At 42.1% G+C, this 20,050-nt stretch overlaps 1 protein-coding gene across 4 annotated transcripts in view; it reads right to left on the reverse strand.

Annotated features, from left to right (window-relative positions):
* Positions 1 to 3,015: 3,015 nt before the first annotated feature.
* The window catches only part of gab1 (GRB2-associated binding protein 1), a 56,937-nt gene continuing 39,902 nt past the window's right edge, over positions 3,016 to 20,050 (reverse strand). The window contains exons 5-14 of one of the 4 annotated variants that reach the window (XM_026171328.1): positions 15,948 to 16,149; positions 15,677 to 15,769; positions 14,551 to 15,233; positions 13,184 to 13,278; positions 12,793 to 13,093; positions 10,551 to 10,634; positions 7,232 to 7,325; positions 6,569 to 6,695; positions 4,996 to 5,124; positions 3,016 to 4,900 (exon numbers count right to left, since the gene is read on the reverse strand). In XM_026171328.1, the coding sequence (XP_026027113.1) occupies positions 4,742 to 4,900; positions 4,996 to 5,124; positions 6,569 to 6,695; positions 7,232 to 7,325; positions 10,551 to 10,634; positions 12,793 to 13,093; positions 13,184 to 13,278; positions 14,551 to 15,233; positions 15,677 to 15,769; positions 15,948 to 16,149 (1,967 nt within the window). In that variant the 3' untranslated portion in view covers positions 3,016 to 4,741. Of the gene's footprint in view, positions 4,901 to 4,995; positions 5,125 to 5,656; positions 5,733 to 6,568; positions 6,696 to 7,231; positions 7,326 to 10,550; positions 10,635 to 12,792; positions 13,094 to 13,183; positions 13,279 to 14,550; positions 15,234 to 15,676; positions 15,770 to 15,947; positions 16,150 to 20,050 lie in introns of all 4 variants that reach the window. The other 3 variants (XM_026171325.1, XM_026171324.1, XM_026171327.1) reach the window with 3 other exon arrangements.

The following is a 20,050-nucleotide window of genomic DNA, read 5'->3' on the forward strand; positions in this document are numbered from 1 at the left end:
CTTTGGGCCCCGTTAAGAAGCCAGAGACTCTTTCCTTGCCCCATTACTCACACAGAGAGCCAAAGATGCTGCATAGAGGCTCCCCAGGCTGCACTATCACAAAGCCACAGCGGTGTAGGTAGGTAGAGGCATACGTGCAAACAAACGCTCGGGCTCAAGTTGTATTTTAATGTTAAACATTCCGTCACTATCACCCACACAAAGTGATTAAGATGCTTTTCTCACAGAGAAACAGCTTGAAGCTTTTAGCTGGATAAAGGATAAAAATCCTCGATGCGCTCTCAGATTCAATCACTCCTGTGTTTGTTTAACGAGATCTAAGTTGTTGTTTTGGGGGGGAGGGGAATGCTGATATGGTTTTTGGGTTTAGACATGCCACTTTGCTGCCTGGGATTTCATTCATTACCACAGACCGGGAGAGCAGCCTTATTACCTGCACGTGTGCAATGGTTGGTTCAGAAGGAGAAGAAGTGACAAAGCAACAAATTACAGCTTTTAAATAGGTAATTTGTGTGCTTGTGGGGAATCTCGGAGGGTGTGGGGTTTTTTCCCAGGTCCCTGCGACCGAGCATGAGGTGAAAATAATAAACTTGAGCCTAGATGATGACATTATCGGTAATCTAGTTCTCACTCATCAAGCATGCGAGCCAACCACTCACACGAGCACTGAAAAAGTAGCAATCATTAAAGAGAAAATGAGCCAGAAACCTGTCAAATGTTATACGCTAACCCGTCATCCCACGAGCCGCATCTGACAGCGTGACGTGGAAATTCAGGATGGGAAGAAAAAAATTCCACCGTGTGTGACGCTACCTGATGGCAACATTAGACAATCTGCTGCATGTCTTACAAACATTTATAATATATGCCAACGTGACAGTGACATTTGCTTTAATTGGGTTATTTGCACAGTGATTAAAACGGATCATGAAGGACAGATTTCTATACGATGAATTCTATTTCACAATGTCTACTACAGATTTATGGGATTAGGCGTGACCGTGATGCCAATCAGCCCATATGCTGGATTTTAATAAACTGGAGCCCTGCACTGAATCTATAAATATAAACAATTAGCCAACAGAAGTAGTTGTCAGAGCTGGTACATGTCTTATTAAGTAGAGGGAGAAAACAGGTACATACATCAGTATCAAAGTTAACATGGGGCTGATCTCGCACGGATAACACTTTAAACTCCAAATGCATGGACGCTCACGCACACCTGCTCTGATGCAAACGAGCGGTTTGCTTTTTTTTTTTGTAATTTATGATCACATCGCTCTTGTTGATTTAGTAAGCTGCCTTAATTCAAGGCGCTGTTGCTACCCACATTTATTCCACAAATAAAAGAAAAAGGAGGGAACAATACCTGAAATCAACAGGAATCTGTGATTGTCTCTGGACCTTTTATGAGAGCCTACATTTCAAAGCCTAATCACCCCTCTTTTTATTCATTTTAAGGATTGTAGCTGCTGCACACAGTTTAGTGGAAATGTAGTGCTTCAAATCTTGGTTACTACAATAAATGACAAGGTAAAAAGGTTTATTTTTATGTTTTTGAAATCCTGCTAAAGATGCACCTCAGTAGGCAGAACATTTTGGGTAAACAACATTGAATTTGCTCTGTATATACACTGTAGTGTATATTTAAAATGATCATTGTTATTACATGGGGTCTGTTGGGGGCCTCTGTAGGAGCACAGGGGAGCAGCAGCACAGCCTGTGAAGCTCACGGTGAAGCAGCTGTTTATGTAATTTTGGCTGCCACAGCACTGCAGAGCCTCAAACAGGAGATCAGGGGAAGAGACTGCACTGGAGGGGTGTGGACTGAGGGAAAGGCATGAAGGCAAAGAAGAGCCGCCATGTAGTCTTTCAAACAACAGCTCCATCTAGTGGTCAGCACAGATAAAATAAAAACAGGGGTATTCCTTAAATTTTGGTTGAGCAGTGACTCTTGCTAAGAATTACGTACCGCTCCCTTTGTAGGAGCTTGTGTAAGAACTTGATTTGAGGCTATATCTTATAATACTGTCAAAGCTCTGTGGCTTAAAAACACTGCAGTGAAAAGTGAGAATAGTAAGAACGAGAGTGCAAATGGACTTAATTATCCTTTAAAGCAGATTATAAAACCTGGATTACAATTAGGATGCCGGTTCCCTGTCTTAGTTAAACATCTTTATGAGTTTTAAACCAAGGTTTGCCATGAATAAACAGAATCCCTCAGTTGTGGTTTAAATGTTTTAGCAGTCCACAAATCAAAGATGCACAAGTGATATGAAACTTGACTCTGTCATACAATTATTATATCTATATATAGTTTAGGTTATTTAAGGATGCCACAGATGTTGGTGTCAGACAGATTTTCCCCACACAACCATGTTTTTGGTTTAAAGAGAATGGTCTGAAAAGGAGACAATACCCAGTGAGCTGCAGTTCTCGGAAACGCCTTGTTGGTCACAAGAAGCGTCACAACTGGTTCTTGAAGACGACAGCGAGCTCTCTGTACTCAAACGGCCTCCACAGTCATCAGATGTCAATCCAGTAGAGCACCTCGTGGTGGAACGGGAGATTGACATCATGGACGTGCAGGAACTGTGTGATGATGTCACAAAAATCACTGAGGAGTGATTCTAGCACTTTGTTGGATTTATGCCACAAAGAATTAAGGAAGTTGTAGTGCTCTGCTCTGAATGTAATTTTTATTAGTCCAAATGTTTTACAGCTGCCATGTACGATTAGCTTTACTTATGTTTTAAAGTAGTTCAAAAGTCTTCAACTGTCACAACTGGATAGAAAATGTTTTGACAGTTTTGAGATGTGTCCGTTTCAGATGACCGAGGACTGCCTTGATGTTATTTCCTTATCAGAAATCCCAATGATTAAACATACTTGGAGGGCATAGCTGGAGAATATATGTAGGTCCCAGGTTAAGTGTAAAAGAAATGATTTCTTTAATTATTCTACGACTGGAAAAATTACAGAAAGAAGTGCAAAGAACATAAAAAGAAACTTGTAGATGGGTTTGAGGCTGGATTTTATTTAGTCCACTTTTAAAATGTACATTTCTCTTGAGATTCATTAAAAAAGATAAAGCATTATCAGCTTTGCAGTCCATTTCACGAAGAGACTGCAATAAAGGAAAGAGTGAAGTAGGAGGAAGATGACTTAGTAGGCACATCTTTCAAACGATACATGTTAAATCTAATTGATGGCAAAATATGTACAGCTATGAGTTGTTTTTTTGTTTTTGTTTTTTAAATCACGTGGTAGCACATGCTTGGGATTTCTGCGGGAGAGCCGACAGTCAAGTCAAGTAAAGCAGGGATGTATGTAGGCAAAGACTTTCCGTCTCTAAAATATGCATCAAGTTGACTGCACGAGGCAGTCAATTTCCCAAAACTGTATGCCAGTTCAATTTAAAATAAATTAAACCTAAGTGGAGAGAGAAATGAGGAAGAGAAAGGAGAAATGAACCTGTGAAGCTAATTGACCGCTTGTCAAACGAAGCATTTTAGCAGACTTTAGCAAATGTTCCTCCATATCAATCAATACTGAGCTAAAAAAAAAAAAAAAAAAAAGAGAAAAATGGACAAGACCTGATACAATAACTCGAGAAATAAATTAGAAATGGAAAGTTGCATTAATATGCATTCATAAAGAGTACCTGATTTTTCTCTCTCTCTTTCTCTCTCTCTCTCGCTTTGATACCTTTGCATAACTTAGAGAAAACCTGTCACGTTCTTTTAAAAACTCACAGTAATTCATTCATTTATCACAAGTGCTGATACCATCGAGTCAGGTACGGGATTCTACCCTGCAGAATCCATATACCTTAGAGTCAAACATGCTGGATATTCCATACAAATAAAGGACACTTTTCCTGTTTATATACATAACACTATTGTACAGTCTTTGCACTTCCATTACAACAGATCGAAGCATCTCCACTTACTGAATAAATGGAAATCGAATCATGTTCAGTGGATTAAAAACCTCAAGTGAATCCGAAGCTTGAATTTTAGTACAGGTGCCTACGCAAGTGGAAGAAAAATCTAAAGTAATGCTTCTCTGAAATTTTGTCGTACTGGCTTTCCAGTTTGAAGTTCGCCTTAGACACAGTTCGGGGTCAGTTTCCTGAGCTGCTAACAGTGTCCATAGTAACTTCACCCTGCTCAAACAGCAGGAAAACAAAAACGTAAAACAAAAACACAACACCGTTAACGTGCTATGCTAACGTTTAGTGTTGCGCTGACAGAGCTGTGATCATGTTATAAAGTGTTCTCACTTGCACTTCAAAACGACATCAAACAGCATTACAATTTTTAGGAAATGTTAACTCTGGATCAGCCCACAGGCCGCTGAAAGGTGAACGACGACATAACTAATCCAGAAAGAAGGCAGTGAATGTTCAAAGTTGGTGAGTCTGCTCAGGTCAAATCCTGCAAACAAGTCCAGTCTTTCCTCATGCTCTCAAACTGCATACAGCTTATTCCTGGACCACGCCCCTTTCTACAGCTGTACACACAGCGCTCCTTTAAGCCCGACAGCAGTGTAAACTAAACAACGTTGAGTGGCTATGACGCTCCACTGGCTCTTACACACTAGGGATCTTGTTAGGTTGGAACGAGACAGCTGGATCGTTCCAAAGCGAAAACCAGAACCAGCATTAGTGTGGAAGCTGTGGCGTTTTGGTAGTTTAGAGTGGGTTGGGTGGTGGGGTTGTGTTGTTGGGACAACAGGGTCACTTGGGTCCTTTGGAAGGGGTGTCTGTCTCTGTCAATTGGCGGCCATCGCTCCAGGCCTCCCGGGTGCTCTTAAGGGCCTGTGTTCGTTGCTGGTCCACAACTACATAGTCGACACGCTCGTCTGATGCTGTGATGCCAGTTCCGTTGCTTTTCATCTGAGGAGAGATGAGGTCAGTCTTAAAAGTTTGGCCATAAATTTCCTCTAAGTTAGAACGTGTGGTTTGGAGTATGGGCGCTGGTAAATTCCTACCTTCCTAGGTGGGGTAGACTTGCCGGAATCGAGATCCAAGTCCAGGTATTCTACCTGCTTGTCTCCCTTTGGTTTTACCACAGGGCTACTCCCACCGTCAGCATTCATGGGCGGAGCGAGCTTCGTGATCTGCGTAAGTCAGAAAAGGGATTTATTTTTTATTTTATTTTTTAATTGATAGCAGAGTCACAGAGAAACACAGCTCATACTCAAATGCACCAATGTGTTGTCACAATGTCTAAAATATTCATGCAAATGGGTTCCTCTACTGCAATTGTAGAGGAATGAACATATTCAATCAGTGACCATCTTTTCACGTAATTTGTCCCATTACTAATAATAGTTTCAAACCTTTAAAACAAAGAAAATTTCTACTTTAGGCATAGTGACAACAACTTGGGCCTGTAATTAGTGTTAATTATGAAATACAGGTACGATGGAGAGATTAATTCGAATTAGGATGGTGACACAAAACTAAGAAATTCTAACTGTAAGGAAAGTGATGGTAGATAACGTCTGAAAATTCACTGCAACCTTTATATTCAAGCCACAGCTTGTAGGTGGTTTTTGCACAGCAAAGTCTTCGTACTTTCTCATCTCACAATAGCACCCAAAAATGACAGGGCGGGCTATGCACGTCTAACCTGGCAACCCTGCTCACCTCCTCTATGGTGTCAAGTTCCTCCACCTCCCTCTTTACAGGGGTGATGGGGACTGTGCAGTAGAAGGACTCCTCTCTACACAGTAAGAAGAAAGTTGCAAAGGATGAAAGAAAAAAGGAGGAGAAAACAGCAGGTGGTTAAGAACAAAATGCAGGAATAAGGATGACGATGGTAGAGAAATGAGAAACTAGGGAGAAAGCAAGAAATTAAAAAAGACTGATAAAAGTTCAGGAGGTCAGCAGACGATAGCAAAGCAAACGTTGGAAGAAAGTAAAAAAAAAAAAATTTAACAGCAAAAAAAAGAAAGGAAAAAAAAAAAAAGGAAAACTGTGAATCGATTACCCAAAGTGTAAGAGAAAGTATCCCCGTAGGTAGAAAAGTCAGCTCATATAATAGTATCATTCTTCAGAAAGAGCAGTCAATTTTAAATGAGACACGTTAACTTCATTTCTTAATAGCCAATATTCCGATTTAAGACAACACCTGAAAAGTAAATGAAGAGAAAGAAGGAGCATAAAGAAAGCAGAGCAGCAGGGCAAAAGCAGAACTGCAAAGAAACGGGTTGAAGTGGCGAGGAGTCCATCTGCAGCAGCCAGTAATTTGTCCGCACTAATGTGTGGCTTAGGGAGAAGAGCACTGGAAATGGGATTTCTTAATAGTTTCAGTAAGCAATTACAGCTCAAAATTGCAAGTTGCATGGTGTATGATCCTCCAAACTGTCTGCCTTAAACTAAAGCTTCTGCTGTGTTTATTTGTGTGTTTGCAGATTTAATTTAAACGAGATGAAACTGATTGCAGACACCACAAAAAAAAGAAGACATTTATCAGATTATCAGCTTTGATTATCTGTGAATAGAAAAAGAAAGGAGAAAAGTAATCTCTGTATCAGAGTATAGTTGTGTGTTACATACTGCTTCATCTGTGGACATATTAGGGTTCATGGCTACGTAATTCGGTTCAGTAGAGTCCTCGGAGTCAGTGCTGGAGGCCGTGCTATGCACTGACGGGGGTCTCGTTGGCATTGGAAACCTAGAAGGACTAAGCAGCATTCACAATGTTTACACACTGACTTCCCAGAAATTGCAGTCTCTGGTGAGCACAAAATATAATATAGACATAACAGCCCAAACCCACTGCAGCCAGAAGAGTCCCTACAGCACGAAAGCACACAAATTACCTCGTCTCAGATAAGCCAACAGACTTCCTTCAGTATAATACAGAATCCTGTTTTATGAGCAGTACTACTTTGGTCACAGAGTGACTACAGTAAAGCATGAAGTATTAGTGCCTACATCTTTAGTTAACTGGATCTATTACAAAAGGGCACGTTCACACCAAAAGAAAAATATACTTTCACTGCATGTTGTGGCAGAGAGTAAAAAAAAAAACAGGACAATCCAGACTTAACATTAGCTGCTATACACATGCAGTATGTTTAAGGTTCTTAACAGGGAGCGAGGGACGGTGTGTCTTCTGGGACAATGATCTTGCTGCAAAGAGCTGTGTGAACATGCCCTTATTTGTTAGCCAAACACTGAACTATAGAAAAGCTGAGGAACGTCTTAGGTACTTACTCTCGAGCGAACGACCGTGTCACTGGTGAGCGTACAGGTGTGCTTGGCTCATCCCATTCTGGCACTGGTTTGATCTCTAGTGGAGCAGGTTTTACTGCAGGAAGGAACACACAGCAGTCAGCCACTGCTCGAAAAGCATCCTTAAACTGTACAGGGTGGGCCATTTATATGGATACACCGTAATAAAATGGGAATGGTTGGTGATATTAAAGTCCTGTGTGAGGGGGCAAACTCCTCAAGATGGGTGGTGACCATGGTGGCCATTTAGAAGTCGGCCATCTTGGATACAACTTTTGTTTTTTCAATAGGAAGAGGGCCATGTGACACATCAAACTTATTGGTAATGTCACAAGAAAAACAATGGTGTGCTTGGTTTCAACGTAACGTTATTTTTTCATGAGTTATTTACAAGTTTCTCTTTGTTCGCAGCCATTGACATGTTGAAGAGGTTAACATGTGAGGAGCGGATCGAAATTGTGTTATCTGGTGAACGCAGTAACCGGGTCATTGCAGCAGATTTCAATGCAAGACATCTACGAGACCACCCATCTCCCATGCTACAGTTAGCAAACTGGTTCAGTGTTGGATTTGCCAAAATGTGGACGCAAGAAAACTGTCACTAATGAAGAAACATCAGTGGCTGTCCTAGCTTCATTCAGCAAGAGCCCACAGCGTAGCACTCACCGCATGTCACTGAAGAGTGGCACTAGCCGATCATCCCTTCGGCAGATATTAGCTACTCACAAATGGCACCCTTACAAACTCCAGCTACTGCAGCATCTCAACGAGGATGACCCAGATCGGCGCACAGAATTTGCAGAATTGGCAAAACAAAAATTGGAACAGGACCCTCAGTTCATGCAGAAGATTTTGTTCAGTGATGAGGCAAACTTTTATGTGAATGCTGAAGTTAACAAACAAAACCACCACTATTGGTCTGACACTAACCCACATTGGATGGATCCCTCCAAGACTGTTGGACAACAAAAGTGATGGTTTGGTGTGGTATATGGGGTACAACGATAGTGGGTCCATTCTTCATCAATGGAAACATCAAGGCCACTGGATATTTGAAATTGCTACATGATGATGTGTTTCCCTCTTTGTGCACTGAAGCTGGCACGTTCCCTGAGTTTTTCCAGCAAGAATGTGCACCACCACATTATGGGTGCCAGGGCCGAGTATTCCTAGATGAGCAGTTTCCTGGAAAGTGGATTGGTCGTCGTGGGCCAGTTGAATGGCCCCCAAGGTCTCTCGATCTGACCCCCTTAGACTTTTATCTTTGGGGTCATCTGAAGGCAATTGTCTATGGTGTGAAGATACGAGATGTGCAGCACCTGAAACTACAGATACTGGATGCCTGTGCTGGCATTTCTCCTGCTGTGTTGCTATCAGTGTGTGAAGAGTGGGAGAAGAGGGTTGCATTGACAATCCAACACAATGGACAGCACATTGAACACATTTTATAAGTGGTCAGAAACTTGTAAATAACTCATTAAAGAATAACGTTACGTTGAAACCAAGCACACCATTGTTTTTCTTGTGGCATTACCAATAAGTTTGATGTGTCACATGGCCCTCTTCCTATTGAAAAAACAAAAGTTGTATCCAAGATGGCCGACTTCTAATTGGCCACCATGGTCACCACCCATCTTGAGGAGTTTGCCCCCTCACATATACTAATGTGCCACAAACAGGACTTTAATATCACCAACCATTCCCATGTTATTACGGTGTATCCATATAAATGGCCCACCCTGTACATAAAGACTGACAGAGGTCAAGAGCAGCATAAATGTTTATATTTTGGAGATCTGTGTGTGTATTAAAATGCACTTTTAAATGACAAAACCATATTCAAATCTAATCAAACCAACATTAGAATTAAAAATGTTAAAAATTAAAAGTTTGATTGTAAAATGCTCAATAACACAAATATAAGTTAGTGTTATTTAACATCTCATTCATATTTTTTCATGTGATTGCACTCAAAACTATCCTTAACCAAACCAGAACTTATTTTTTGCTTTTATGAAACGGTGTTGGAATATTTCAGATGTAAACCTGAGAACGATGAGCCATGTGCTGCTTGTATTGTGATAAGTGCCCAATGTGCAACTCTGTTTAGATGTTAGCCAGGGATGGATGATTTCCCAAAGCTTCTTATAAAGGGACTGGACTAAATGCTTTAAGCAGGCAGTGGGTGAGAAACGTGAGGAAAAAACTATATAAAGTGTCTTATTATGGTAGTGGGCAACCTTGCACTATAGCACTGGTTCTCAGAGTTTCTGGAAGTCTTCTGATGAGATGAACTTCTTTTTTTTTTTTTCTCATTTGGTGTCTTGACGGTGTTTACAGGGAGTGCTGTCTGAAGCCAGCCTGAGCCTCCCATAGACATTAAAATGGACTCAGAATTACTTGGTGATTGTATCAGTCCCCTCATGCCCTAACGGTAAGATGCTGTCCTCCTATAAGACAACACTTCAGGACAGAAACTGTGCAAGAAGAGTCAAAGTTACACGTGCACTAAACCTGTGCATAATGCCCTGCACAGTACAAAAGAGTTGCATGATCCCTTCACTGCAGATGGTCAAGAGCTTTGGGATTTTCCCCAAACATCATCTGTATGTACGGAAGCTAGCGATATCGCTTTTATTAGATAATATCGTTGTTCAATTTCCTCCTGAAGAGAAGTCTACTCTTTTCCAAAGCCCTGTGTGAATGCTTCTCTGACAATAAGTGTGTTCTGGCTGTTACATCCCAATGTGCTATGAAAGTAAAATGTGTTGAACTGCAAACAAAAACACAGACACAAATGTTTGAGCAGAGAAACGTTAGTGAGTCATTTGGCTCCACGGAAGAAAAAAACATCACATTGAAAGTGAGGAAATATTTAGGTTAAGATGGTAGAAATGGTTTATTTTGAAAGGCGTGTTATGACTCTTAATGAGCTTCGAAGATGTAACAAGTGTAATCCACCATGCGTGAGGTACACACTCATCCATCCCCTGCTGGGATTTAAAATGATTAGACTGGATTAATGCAACACCTCCGACACTTCATACACTTCATATTTTTAGAACACACACACACACACACACACACACACACACACACACACACACACACACACACACACACACACACACACACACACACACACACACACACACACACACACCCCTGAAGAACAAAAATTGTAAAAATCCCCACAGTACATTTACTTACAGCATGCAGAAAATCAAGATGAAGTAGAGTGTGAAAAGGTCACAGAATGAAAAGTATTCAGATGCACAGCAGTTCAGTGTGGTGTACCTACCCTTGCGTCGTCGACTTGGGAATTCACCTACGGTTTGAGAGTCAGTTCGCTCTAAACCCGCTCTTATTATTTTAGGACTGTGACCTGATTGGTGAAAGAAGACTTTGCTGATTACAACATCTTTTTGGTGATCATAACAGTTCAGCCCTACTGTAACAACTGCTCTGCCATGCAAAGCGAAAGAGACGAGACTTTGATGAAGAAGAGCAAAACTGCAACCTCACGTACACCAATTTACCTTTTTTTTTTTTTTTTTTTTTTTTTTGCACAGCACACTTCAAGAGGATGATTGTCATGACAACAGAAGACCCATACTGCCCAACATGCACCTCACTCCATGCACCACGACTTCCCACACAAAGACTGACATCACAGCTGTGCATGCACGACGAGCTGTGTATAAGCGCTGAGAGAACACTGAGAAATCATGTCATGTTGACGAGAGCTCGGACCAATCTGCAGAACAGAGCAACTTGAGGACGACACGCACTGCTCCTTTGCACACTGATCACAACATTTTTCTGCAGTGCTGTCAGAAATGCGCTGCGATTGCAGACAAAGATAATTAATTTTAATGGATCCACGTATAGTGGAAATAAGATGCCGTTTGCTTTGAATACACTAGTCAAAGTGTTTGCAACATACGGCTCAGACATCCAAAGCGGAGAGAAAAGTGCACGGAAGATGAACAGAGGTTGCAGAGATTCAGATTAGTCTAGAAAATGGAAGAAGTGGATGGCTCATTTTAAATATAGAAATGAAAAACATCACAGAGCTGTTTAAAGGTGATGCGACATCCTACCCATGCATAACAATGAATACACCAATGGTCTCTACTTTAAAAAGCTAAGGTCCAAAAGACAATCAGCACATAATGATGCTCCTAAAAAGCAACATCACTAACATTAATATAATACCATTTAAGGATATCAGTTAAAAAATACGAGTTTATATTCTTATTCATGTCTATGTGGCATTTTCTAACACAAGAAGCAGCTGTGCACAGATCCAAATATCTAAAACCTGCAATCCAAGTAGAGTAAATTTATGCCAGGAGCAATGGGATTGAACACTGGATAAATATATTTTAATGAGAATTTTAATATTAGCTAAAAAAATAAAAAGTGAATGAGATAAAACAATACTTTAAAAAAAACAAAAAAAAAGCAAAAAGATTTGGGCTTAAGCAATAATACAAAACTCAAACTAGACTACAAACATTTACAATTAGCATTTTTATTCGTCTGCTGCCAAAGATATTCAAAAGTGTAAAACCAAGTTTTATTAGCAGTGAGGATTAGGACTGTGTGTGTGTGTGTGTGTGTGTGTGTGTGTGTGTGTGTGTGTGTGTGTGTGTGTGTGTGTGTGTGAGTGAGAAATAATAATCACTTCAAAGCGGTTGCTTGAAAAGCAGCTACTTGATATGATTTTTTTATTTAGACACAGCAGTTCAGCAATGACCAAAGCCAAACTTGGAGCTGACTGACTCAAGGGCCACGTGAAAGGGAGAATTCCCAATCTGGAAATGTAAAACTCCAGAAAACTGCTCCGTTTTCGACAGTGACAGTAACAGTACCGGCTTTTGATGTGCCTCTGTGATTATTTCCCATCATTCTTCAACTCTCTTTCAGTCTATGAGGTCCCCAATCAAAAGGCTCCATTCAGATGCTGGGAACAAACGGGATGGAGGTGACCAATTAAGGCCTCAATGACTCCGTGGCACAGACAGCAGACCCCTCCGAAATGGCTAACAGAGCCTCACGGGAGCTGGAGGCAAACGCGGTTTTGACAAGGAACTAACTGTGTTGGATGTAATCAAATGTAGGGAAATAAACTAATTCATCAAGAGGTGAAATAAGCTGGTCAAGGACGGGCGCAGAGGGAGACGGTGGTATTTAATACACCAGACAGACCAAAGAAGACAAAATGAGAGAAACATTTTTCCACATTAATTATGACAACAACTAAAGCAGGATGAAAAATGACACCGCTCTGAGAATGAAATTTTGTGCAGATGGCTTTATGACCATGAGCCATCCACTGTGGGAATAGCAGCAGAGTGTGAGACAAAGCACGTACAGTTGGTGCATTAGTGAACGCTGAGCATACTAAACTAAGCTCACAGCAGCAACATACTCACACACACCCCTGAAGCAAGAACTCCACACACACACGCACACACTCACACACATCACTTATGAAGTCACAGCTATGCATGCAAGCACACCTACTGTCTGCTCACCTTTGCGATCGGGTTTGAGATTTCGGTCCACAGGTGGGGGCTGGCACTCACTAAGCAACGGCCTGCGGGGAGGGGTCTTCGGGCTTGAGCGAAATCCCATGTGGGCAGGTGGAGGAACCTGTTTTCCCAGGGATGAGAACTCCATAGTACCTGGGGTCATGGGGACGTAGTTGGTTTCGTGCATTGGCTCTGGCAAACTGCCCGAGTGATGATGTGACGGTGAGTTGGCACTCATAGGCACGTAGTTTTGGTCGACCTCTTCTGTAGAATGGCTACCCACTGGCATCATTCCTTTGCTTTTCTGAGGGTGACAAGGGAAAACCGATTAACATACACATTTCTCCCTAAAGCCACAGAACGATTATCCAGCAGTTACACTTGAAATACTCACAAAATAGGTGTTGAAGCTTTCATTGAAGTCAAACGAGCAGCTTTTGTCAGAAGGGAATGATCTAGGAATGTCATAGCAGTCCTGGGATCCAAAGTCTACAAAAAGCAAAACCATGATTACAATGCAGTTTATAAACAGCCCTTCTACACAGAGAGCAGCAAATGATGTGCACTGTACCTTATTAGCCTTCTTTCAGGCCCATTTATGCTACAGGACAATTCCCACATAACAGTTGTCCTCTATTGTGTGTTAAGTGTTTTCATGACTTTGCAGATTTAGTCTGTGAGACAAAGCTCAAAGGCACCATGTAAGCACTCTACTTTGCAGCATGTAATTACTGTATTTTTTATTTTATTGTCATCAGGTACTCATGCAGTTGCTAATGCATTCCACTTATGACCACAAGAACCACAACAGCGCGAGAAAAAGCTTTGAAGACAAATGAGAGTCTCTTCCGGGGAAGAGTAAAAAGGAGGGGTGAACATTACAAGGAGACATGAGACTGTTTTGGCTCTCCATCACTCCCCCTGTGGCTACCATGCAAGTCTCCCAAGTTGCTCGAGTTTGCTGCAACTCGCTCAATCTGTGTCGAAGCCATCTCACAGCAGAGGCTGCAGGCCAGCAAAGACCGGTGCTCCTGAGACCGGCGTGGTGTGGTAGGTGAACAGCACGTTCACCTTGTTTTTGTTACTCAGTTATTTGTTTTTCCATGGAGTTCTTTCTAAATAAGGACATCCTGTGTAAAAAAAAATCTCTTTTATGAGGTTTCTTAAGTAAATAAATTATAAAAAATTATAATATTTGCTCGAATTTTAAAAAATGTGTTTTTTTCCATAACAGTGCAGCCCTGCCCTAGGCACAATAATCTGCTCTGTCACCAAGACACAAAGCATAAAAGGGAAAAAATTCACAAATGCCCCAAATTTATTGGGGGAATAACCACTGCTCATCTAAAACAATAAAGCAAGACGTAGTCAAAGGACTTTGACTACGATGACCTCGATGACTGAGAACCTTCACAGAAATGAAGCAAGACCTATTTTGCAATTCCGATTGTCACCACAAGAGGGAGAAGCAAGAAGAATCGACACCATGAGTTTCTCTTCTCTTGCCAGACTATTTTAAGGCTCTGTAAAAAGGATGTTGGCCATGGATTAAAGAACTGTTATTAAAAAGGAAACTCAGAACATTTTTATCTGCTTTTGTTAGATTTTGGTGCAACAAATCTTCATAAGATTAAATAATAGAATATCCTGCCTACCACATATATGTGCCGTATTGTCGAAAAGGTAAAGGTGAGAATAGGTTTTGAAATTAAAATAAAGTGAAAAGGGCACCACAAACAAATAAACCTCTACAATACAAACCTTTGCGGAGGCGTGAACAGTCCACAGTGCCAATAGTGTTGCTGCGTAAAGCCTTACTCCCAGCGCTTGTGGGCACACAGTAGTTTCCATCTGTCTCTGAGGCTGATCGAGGCACACTATAGGTGTCTGTAGGTGAGCGCTCAGCAGGAGGCGGCGGGAGTCCTGAGCTGGAACTGAGGGAAGGCTTGGGTGGTCTGGGAGGGGGCACTACATCTCCCCCGCTTTCTGAGCCTCCTACCCCTGTGTTCGATACTGTGCGGGGCACTTGGTAGGTGCTGTTTGCACCGGGTGTGGGCGGGATGTCGTAACTGATAGAAACGTTGCGCATCTGTGTCTCTACTGAGGGCTTCCGTGTCGGCGTGTTGAAGACATAAAGGTCAGAGGCATCCGCGCCGTCTGGATGAGCCGGAGGGGAGGAGGCTGACTTGGGGAGCAGCACAGTGTCCTGGGAGTAGCTGCGAGGAAGATGATAAAAGCCACTGTCAGTTGAGAGGGAGGCACCGCGTGATGGAGGCGAGTCATAGATGGAAGGGGCGGACACAGGAGTCTGGTGCGGTGGGAAGAAGCCATTGTGTGAGGTGTGTTTAGCCGAGGAAGTGGAGGATGTAGGCGTGCGGTGAGATGGAAGGTTGTCATTCAGGTCTGTCTCTGAAGAGGTAGACTTGGAGCACTCAGCATGAGCTCTGATAACACAATACACATAAACACCAGATAATTAATACAAAAAGTAAAATACGTTGATTTGCAGATCACACAGTCACACCAAGCCAAAAACACTAGTATACAAAGGTTATGTTAGTAACTAAGTCATATCCAGACAGCTTTTATCATTAAACTTTTCCAACTCTTGCCATGTCAGCACGCTTTTGTGGATAAAGTGGAAGACTGAGGTTCTTGGTAACTGTTTGTAACCATGCAGGAAATAACACAATTATTACACTGTTAGGCAAAACACCCACGTCTTTTTCTGTTTAGAAGGAAGGCCTTTTGCTAAACAAATGCAACCTAGATTTAATAACCGTCATTTACATTTACAACATTCACAAGTGTTTGGAGATCTGTATTTTATGCGTGTGCAACACTCCACACAAGCAGGCAGTTCCAGCTGGATTGGCTGACCACTCACAGGCTAGCCTGTGGAGGAACAGTCTTGCTCTCACACTCCTCCAGGAGCAAATACTCCTGGTCCCTCTCCAAGAGAGAGTGATGCTCCACTGAGCTACACACAGCATACGGCAGAGACAAGGACAGGAGTGGCAGTACAGTTGAAAGTATACAAAAAGAATAAATGGCTTGGAAACCACACTGAAAAATGCTTAGCTCACCATGCGACACTCCAACATAGAGAATATGGAGACTTGAACCTATAAAAGAAGCATATTCGGACACGATCTCACCTGCTGGGTTCAGGCTTTTTGCTCTCACAGTTAGCAAGCCACAGGTAATCCTGGGGCTCCTCTGAACTGGACTGTGAGTCCAGGTGTCGCACACTGACTGGCTGGTAAGGGGCCGGCACATTGGTAAACACTCCTGGACCTGGGTGTGGAGCGTTTTCCACCACCAGTCCCATGGCGGACTGGTGAGCAGCTTTTGCTGCATCTGGAGGACAAAGAAATGAAAGCTGAGGATAACTCCTGTCAAAACTTAATGTTATTTAGTGAGTAGTACACAGAACTAAAGAATGAAATACAGTAAAGCTGTCTCCATAACTGACCACAGAGGTTTCAGGCCACTGCCAGTGAATTAATGTCTAAGCAGCAAAGGGAAAATTTAATGAATGACTAAGATTAATTTCTTACACTGATCACACAACTAAAAAAATAGCCACAAATAATGCCAATAAGACCTGTCACATGTGGCTCAGCAGATGTCAGTAAATGCCTGCTTCACAGTTTTAAGTGCAACACCAGCAGAGCACATTAGCATTTCTGCTACATTTCCAGCTGTTTATTCAACTTTGACTCCACATGCATTGGCAGTCACTGATGAAGAGCAAGGAGCTGCACCTACTGTGGCCCTGTGAAACCCACTGAAAATGAAAGAGAGGCCAGAGATGGTATTAAGCACAAAGTAAAAAGTAAACTGTATGTGCCAATGTCAACTCTAGCAAAGTAAACTTGGACCCAAGCTGTTTCCTAGCAACCCAATTCCAATGTAACGCTCAATTGTTTCCATTCACGCTGACACTACGTCAACTTTGCGCCTGTATGTGTGAACTTGAGCAGCTGATGTATATACGCACATTCTGACGAACAGATGTGCGTCCCTCTACTGTGTATATCAAACCAAACCTCAAATTAAGGTCGTTAGCCTGTGTAACGATGTAAAAGAATGGATATGGTTTTGTTGTTGTTAAATTCCTGTTAAACTTGGGATCGCAACCATGGGTTTATTTTGGAACTTTTATTTTGAAAATCCGCAGCGGAAGTCTGCTACTGGTAAACGGGCTACCCCCTAAGCCTATCGTTAGTAGCAATGAAGCTTTCGCTGTGTTTGGGCGGAATCCTGTTGCTGAAACCCATGGTTATTCATGTCCCATGTTATTGCAGGGGAATAAATCACGCCTGAGCTCTACCCACTTCGAGTCCAGAGAGTTTTATTCACACAGCGCTGGAAAGAGAAGCTGACCAGGGGTTACACCTGCAGCTAAAACACTGTTACTGACTGACCCAACAAGCTACTACAATTACCTCACTTCCTTCTTGGGGAGAAATCCCACAGGAAATAAATCCAAATGCAGCACGCTGCCCAGCATGAGGCCAGGAACACTGGCACAAACAACTCATGTCAAATTAAAGCAGATGGATGTCACCGATATCACGACTCTGCGTTAGCCTACATCATTTCATGTATAACATGTCACCCGAATAAAAGCTTTGTGTCGACAGACTACTTTCTGTTTTTTGCCTTCCAACAAGCTACTCCTCAGACATCATTTTTAAAGGTCTCTCTGCTTTCCCACATGATGAGCTACTAAACAAACCTGCTGCTCAAGCTGATTGTTCTACTGCACTCAGAGCCAAGATAGCTGATGCGTATATGTGTTTTCGTTCCACATTTCTCTACTTTTTTCTCCTTTTTCACAGCTCTCCTCCCACACTCTTCTATAACTGATGTGGTTTTATCTCATGCAAGGTCCCCGAGTTCTCTTCTTTTAAAAGTCAGTTTCTCTCTTTTACGTGCATCATTTGCTCCTCTCATCTCCTCCGCTATGTCCTTGTCTTTTTTTTTTACATTTGTTTGTTGAAGCTTTAAGTGCTGATTCATACAGGAAAAGGGAAAATCCCCTCTGCGTGTACTAATCTATACCTCCTACACTCGCTCTGAGAGCCTTCATTCCCCTAGCCCTACTAATGTTCCCTGCCCAGCTATGAAGCACTCTACTGTGGCCACACCCACACGCGACAGAGGAGTGAGAGTTCTGTCTCACATGCAGATAAGTGCAAGCAAGCACAAAACAGAGAGCCAGGGACATTCTTTTGTACTGAGCAGTGAAGGGTATCTGCAAAAGATATCCGTTTTTACACCCAGGCTCTCCTTTAACCGTCTTACTATGAGTTCGTACATCGGGGTTTTCAAAGCCAGCTCTGACATCTACAGAAAAGGTGCCATCAGTGTTGTTATCATGGTTACCCTGCAACACTAGCTATTTAACAGAGCTGGAGGCATAGTCACACTTTGGAGAGAATGACCTTGGAGGAGTATCAGTGACTCAGTTGCCAGGTTTGAAAAGCACCTTCGTCTCCAACAAGAATCAGAGTTGTGTAGCATAGAGCAGGGTGATATGACCAAAAATATTTATCACGATATACATTGTGGGGATAGGTTAACTGGAAAATCCAAATTGCCATTAGGTGTGAATGTGCGAGTGAATGTGAGCGCAAATGGTTGTCTGTCCCCGTGTGTTGGCCCTGCAAAAGACTGGCGACCTGTCCAGGGTGTACCCCGCCTCTCGCCCTATCAAAGTTGAGATAGGCTCCAGCGCCCCCCGCGACCCTGAAAAGGAGAAGCGGAAGCGAATGGATGGATATACATTTGAAAATTTGCGATACCGATATAACTGACGATATAATTGACACTAGACAAAATACTTTACATCTCCACAACTTTATTAGTGCAAAAAACCCCATCAATATATTTTCACTTAAACAAGCAGCTGTTTTTTTATGCGCATTAAAGTTATATAAAAATGTAACAGTGCAAATTCCTTGCTGACAGTTTAACCAAAAGGCATTTCTAGTGGAAATTGGCCGACATATCCTCAGCATAACATCCACAAAACTTTGTTGATAATTGGCGTCTGTCTTGTGTCAGTGACGTAAAAGATGGATTTAATGCGACATAACCATTCAAACAGCAGTCGCTTTCTAAAACATCAGATATATCTCGGATTCAGAGGTTATACACACAATACGGTAATATTATGTTGAAGCACAGTACGTATCAGTCCGCGAGACTCCTGCCTACGGTAGCCGTAATGCTCTGACAATCCATCAAGCGGTGCGGGTTCGTAGTTTAGCAAAGTCGTACTAAAACATTTGACAGATTTTCGAGCGCCGTGTACATAAAATCGTTTCGAGGTCAGTAAACACAACCGGAATTCATACATAAGGCACACGGGATTATAAGGGGCACTGTCAATTTTCAGAAAAATCAAAGGATTGATTTTAAGTGTTATTTTCCAAAAAACAGGGTAATAACGACGGCCCGCTAGCATGCTCTACCAAAAATAGTGCTTTGTTGTGTATCTGACGGACGAAAGCCAAACCAGTTCCACACCACTGAAGTTGCAGCATTTTTGCAAACCAATTCTGGTTCATCCGTTTCATTCAACGATCCGCTTTCGCTCTTATCATTCTGCGTCGCCGCCATGTGCGTATGTAAACATAGGCACTGCGCATGCGTGTTTTACCCATATTCTATCGCGATATTTCATTTTCCTATCGTTGCCCAAAATTACACGGTATTACCGTGAACGGTATGATATAGCCCAGCCCTAGTGTAGCATGTGAAACAGTGAACATGTGCAACGTCTGTGCCAGTTCTCACCACACTAAAAATGCTCATTGCTTCGCTGATGAGGTCAAGAAACTATAGAAGACATTTAGACAATTAGTCTCAAAGACAGAGCGACAAGAGAGGAAAAGAGGAGTGTTCAAGGGAGAGGAAATTAAAACCAGATAAGAGGAAACGAACGAAAGAAGGCCAGTGAGAGTGACAGGCGTACAATGCTTTTATTATCCAGTACTGGGGGGAAAAAAAGAGTAACGTGAGCCTCAATACTGCACAAAGTTCAACACATGGATCATTAGACCTTGGCTGAGAACTATGCTGAATAGAGACCTCTTGACACATTTAACTGGTTCCCTTAGTTCCTTCAGAAAGAAAGATCCTGACATCTGTGAGGTACAACAGTGATATCCAAAAGAGACCCATCAAATGTAAATCATTTATCCTCTACTTTTATCCTGTATTGCTCAGCTGTGGTGATAAACTGGTG

This window comes from Astatotilapia calliptera, chromosome 6 (genome assembly GCF_900246225.1).
Source record: "Astatotilapia calliptera chromosome 6, fAstCal1.2, whole genome shotgun sequence".
NCBI lineage: Eukaryota > Metazoa > Chordata > Actinopteri > Cichliformes > Cichlidae > Astatotilapia > Astatotilapia calliptera.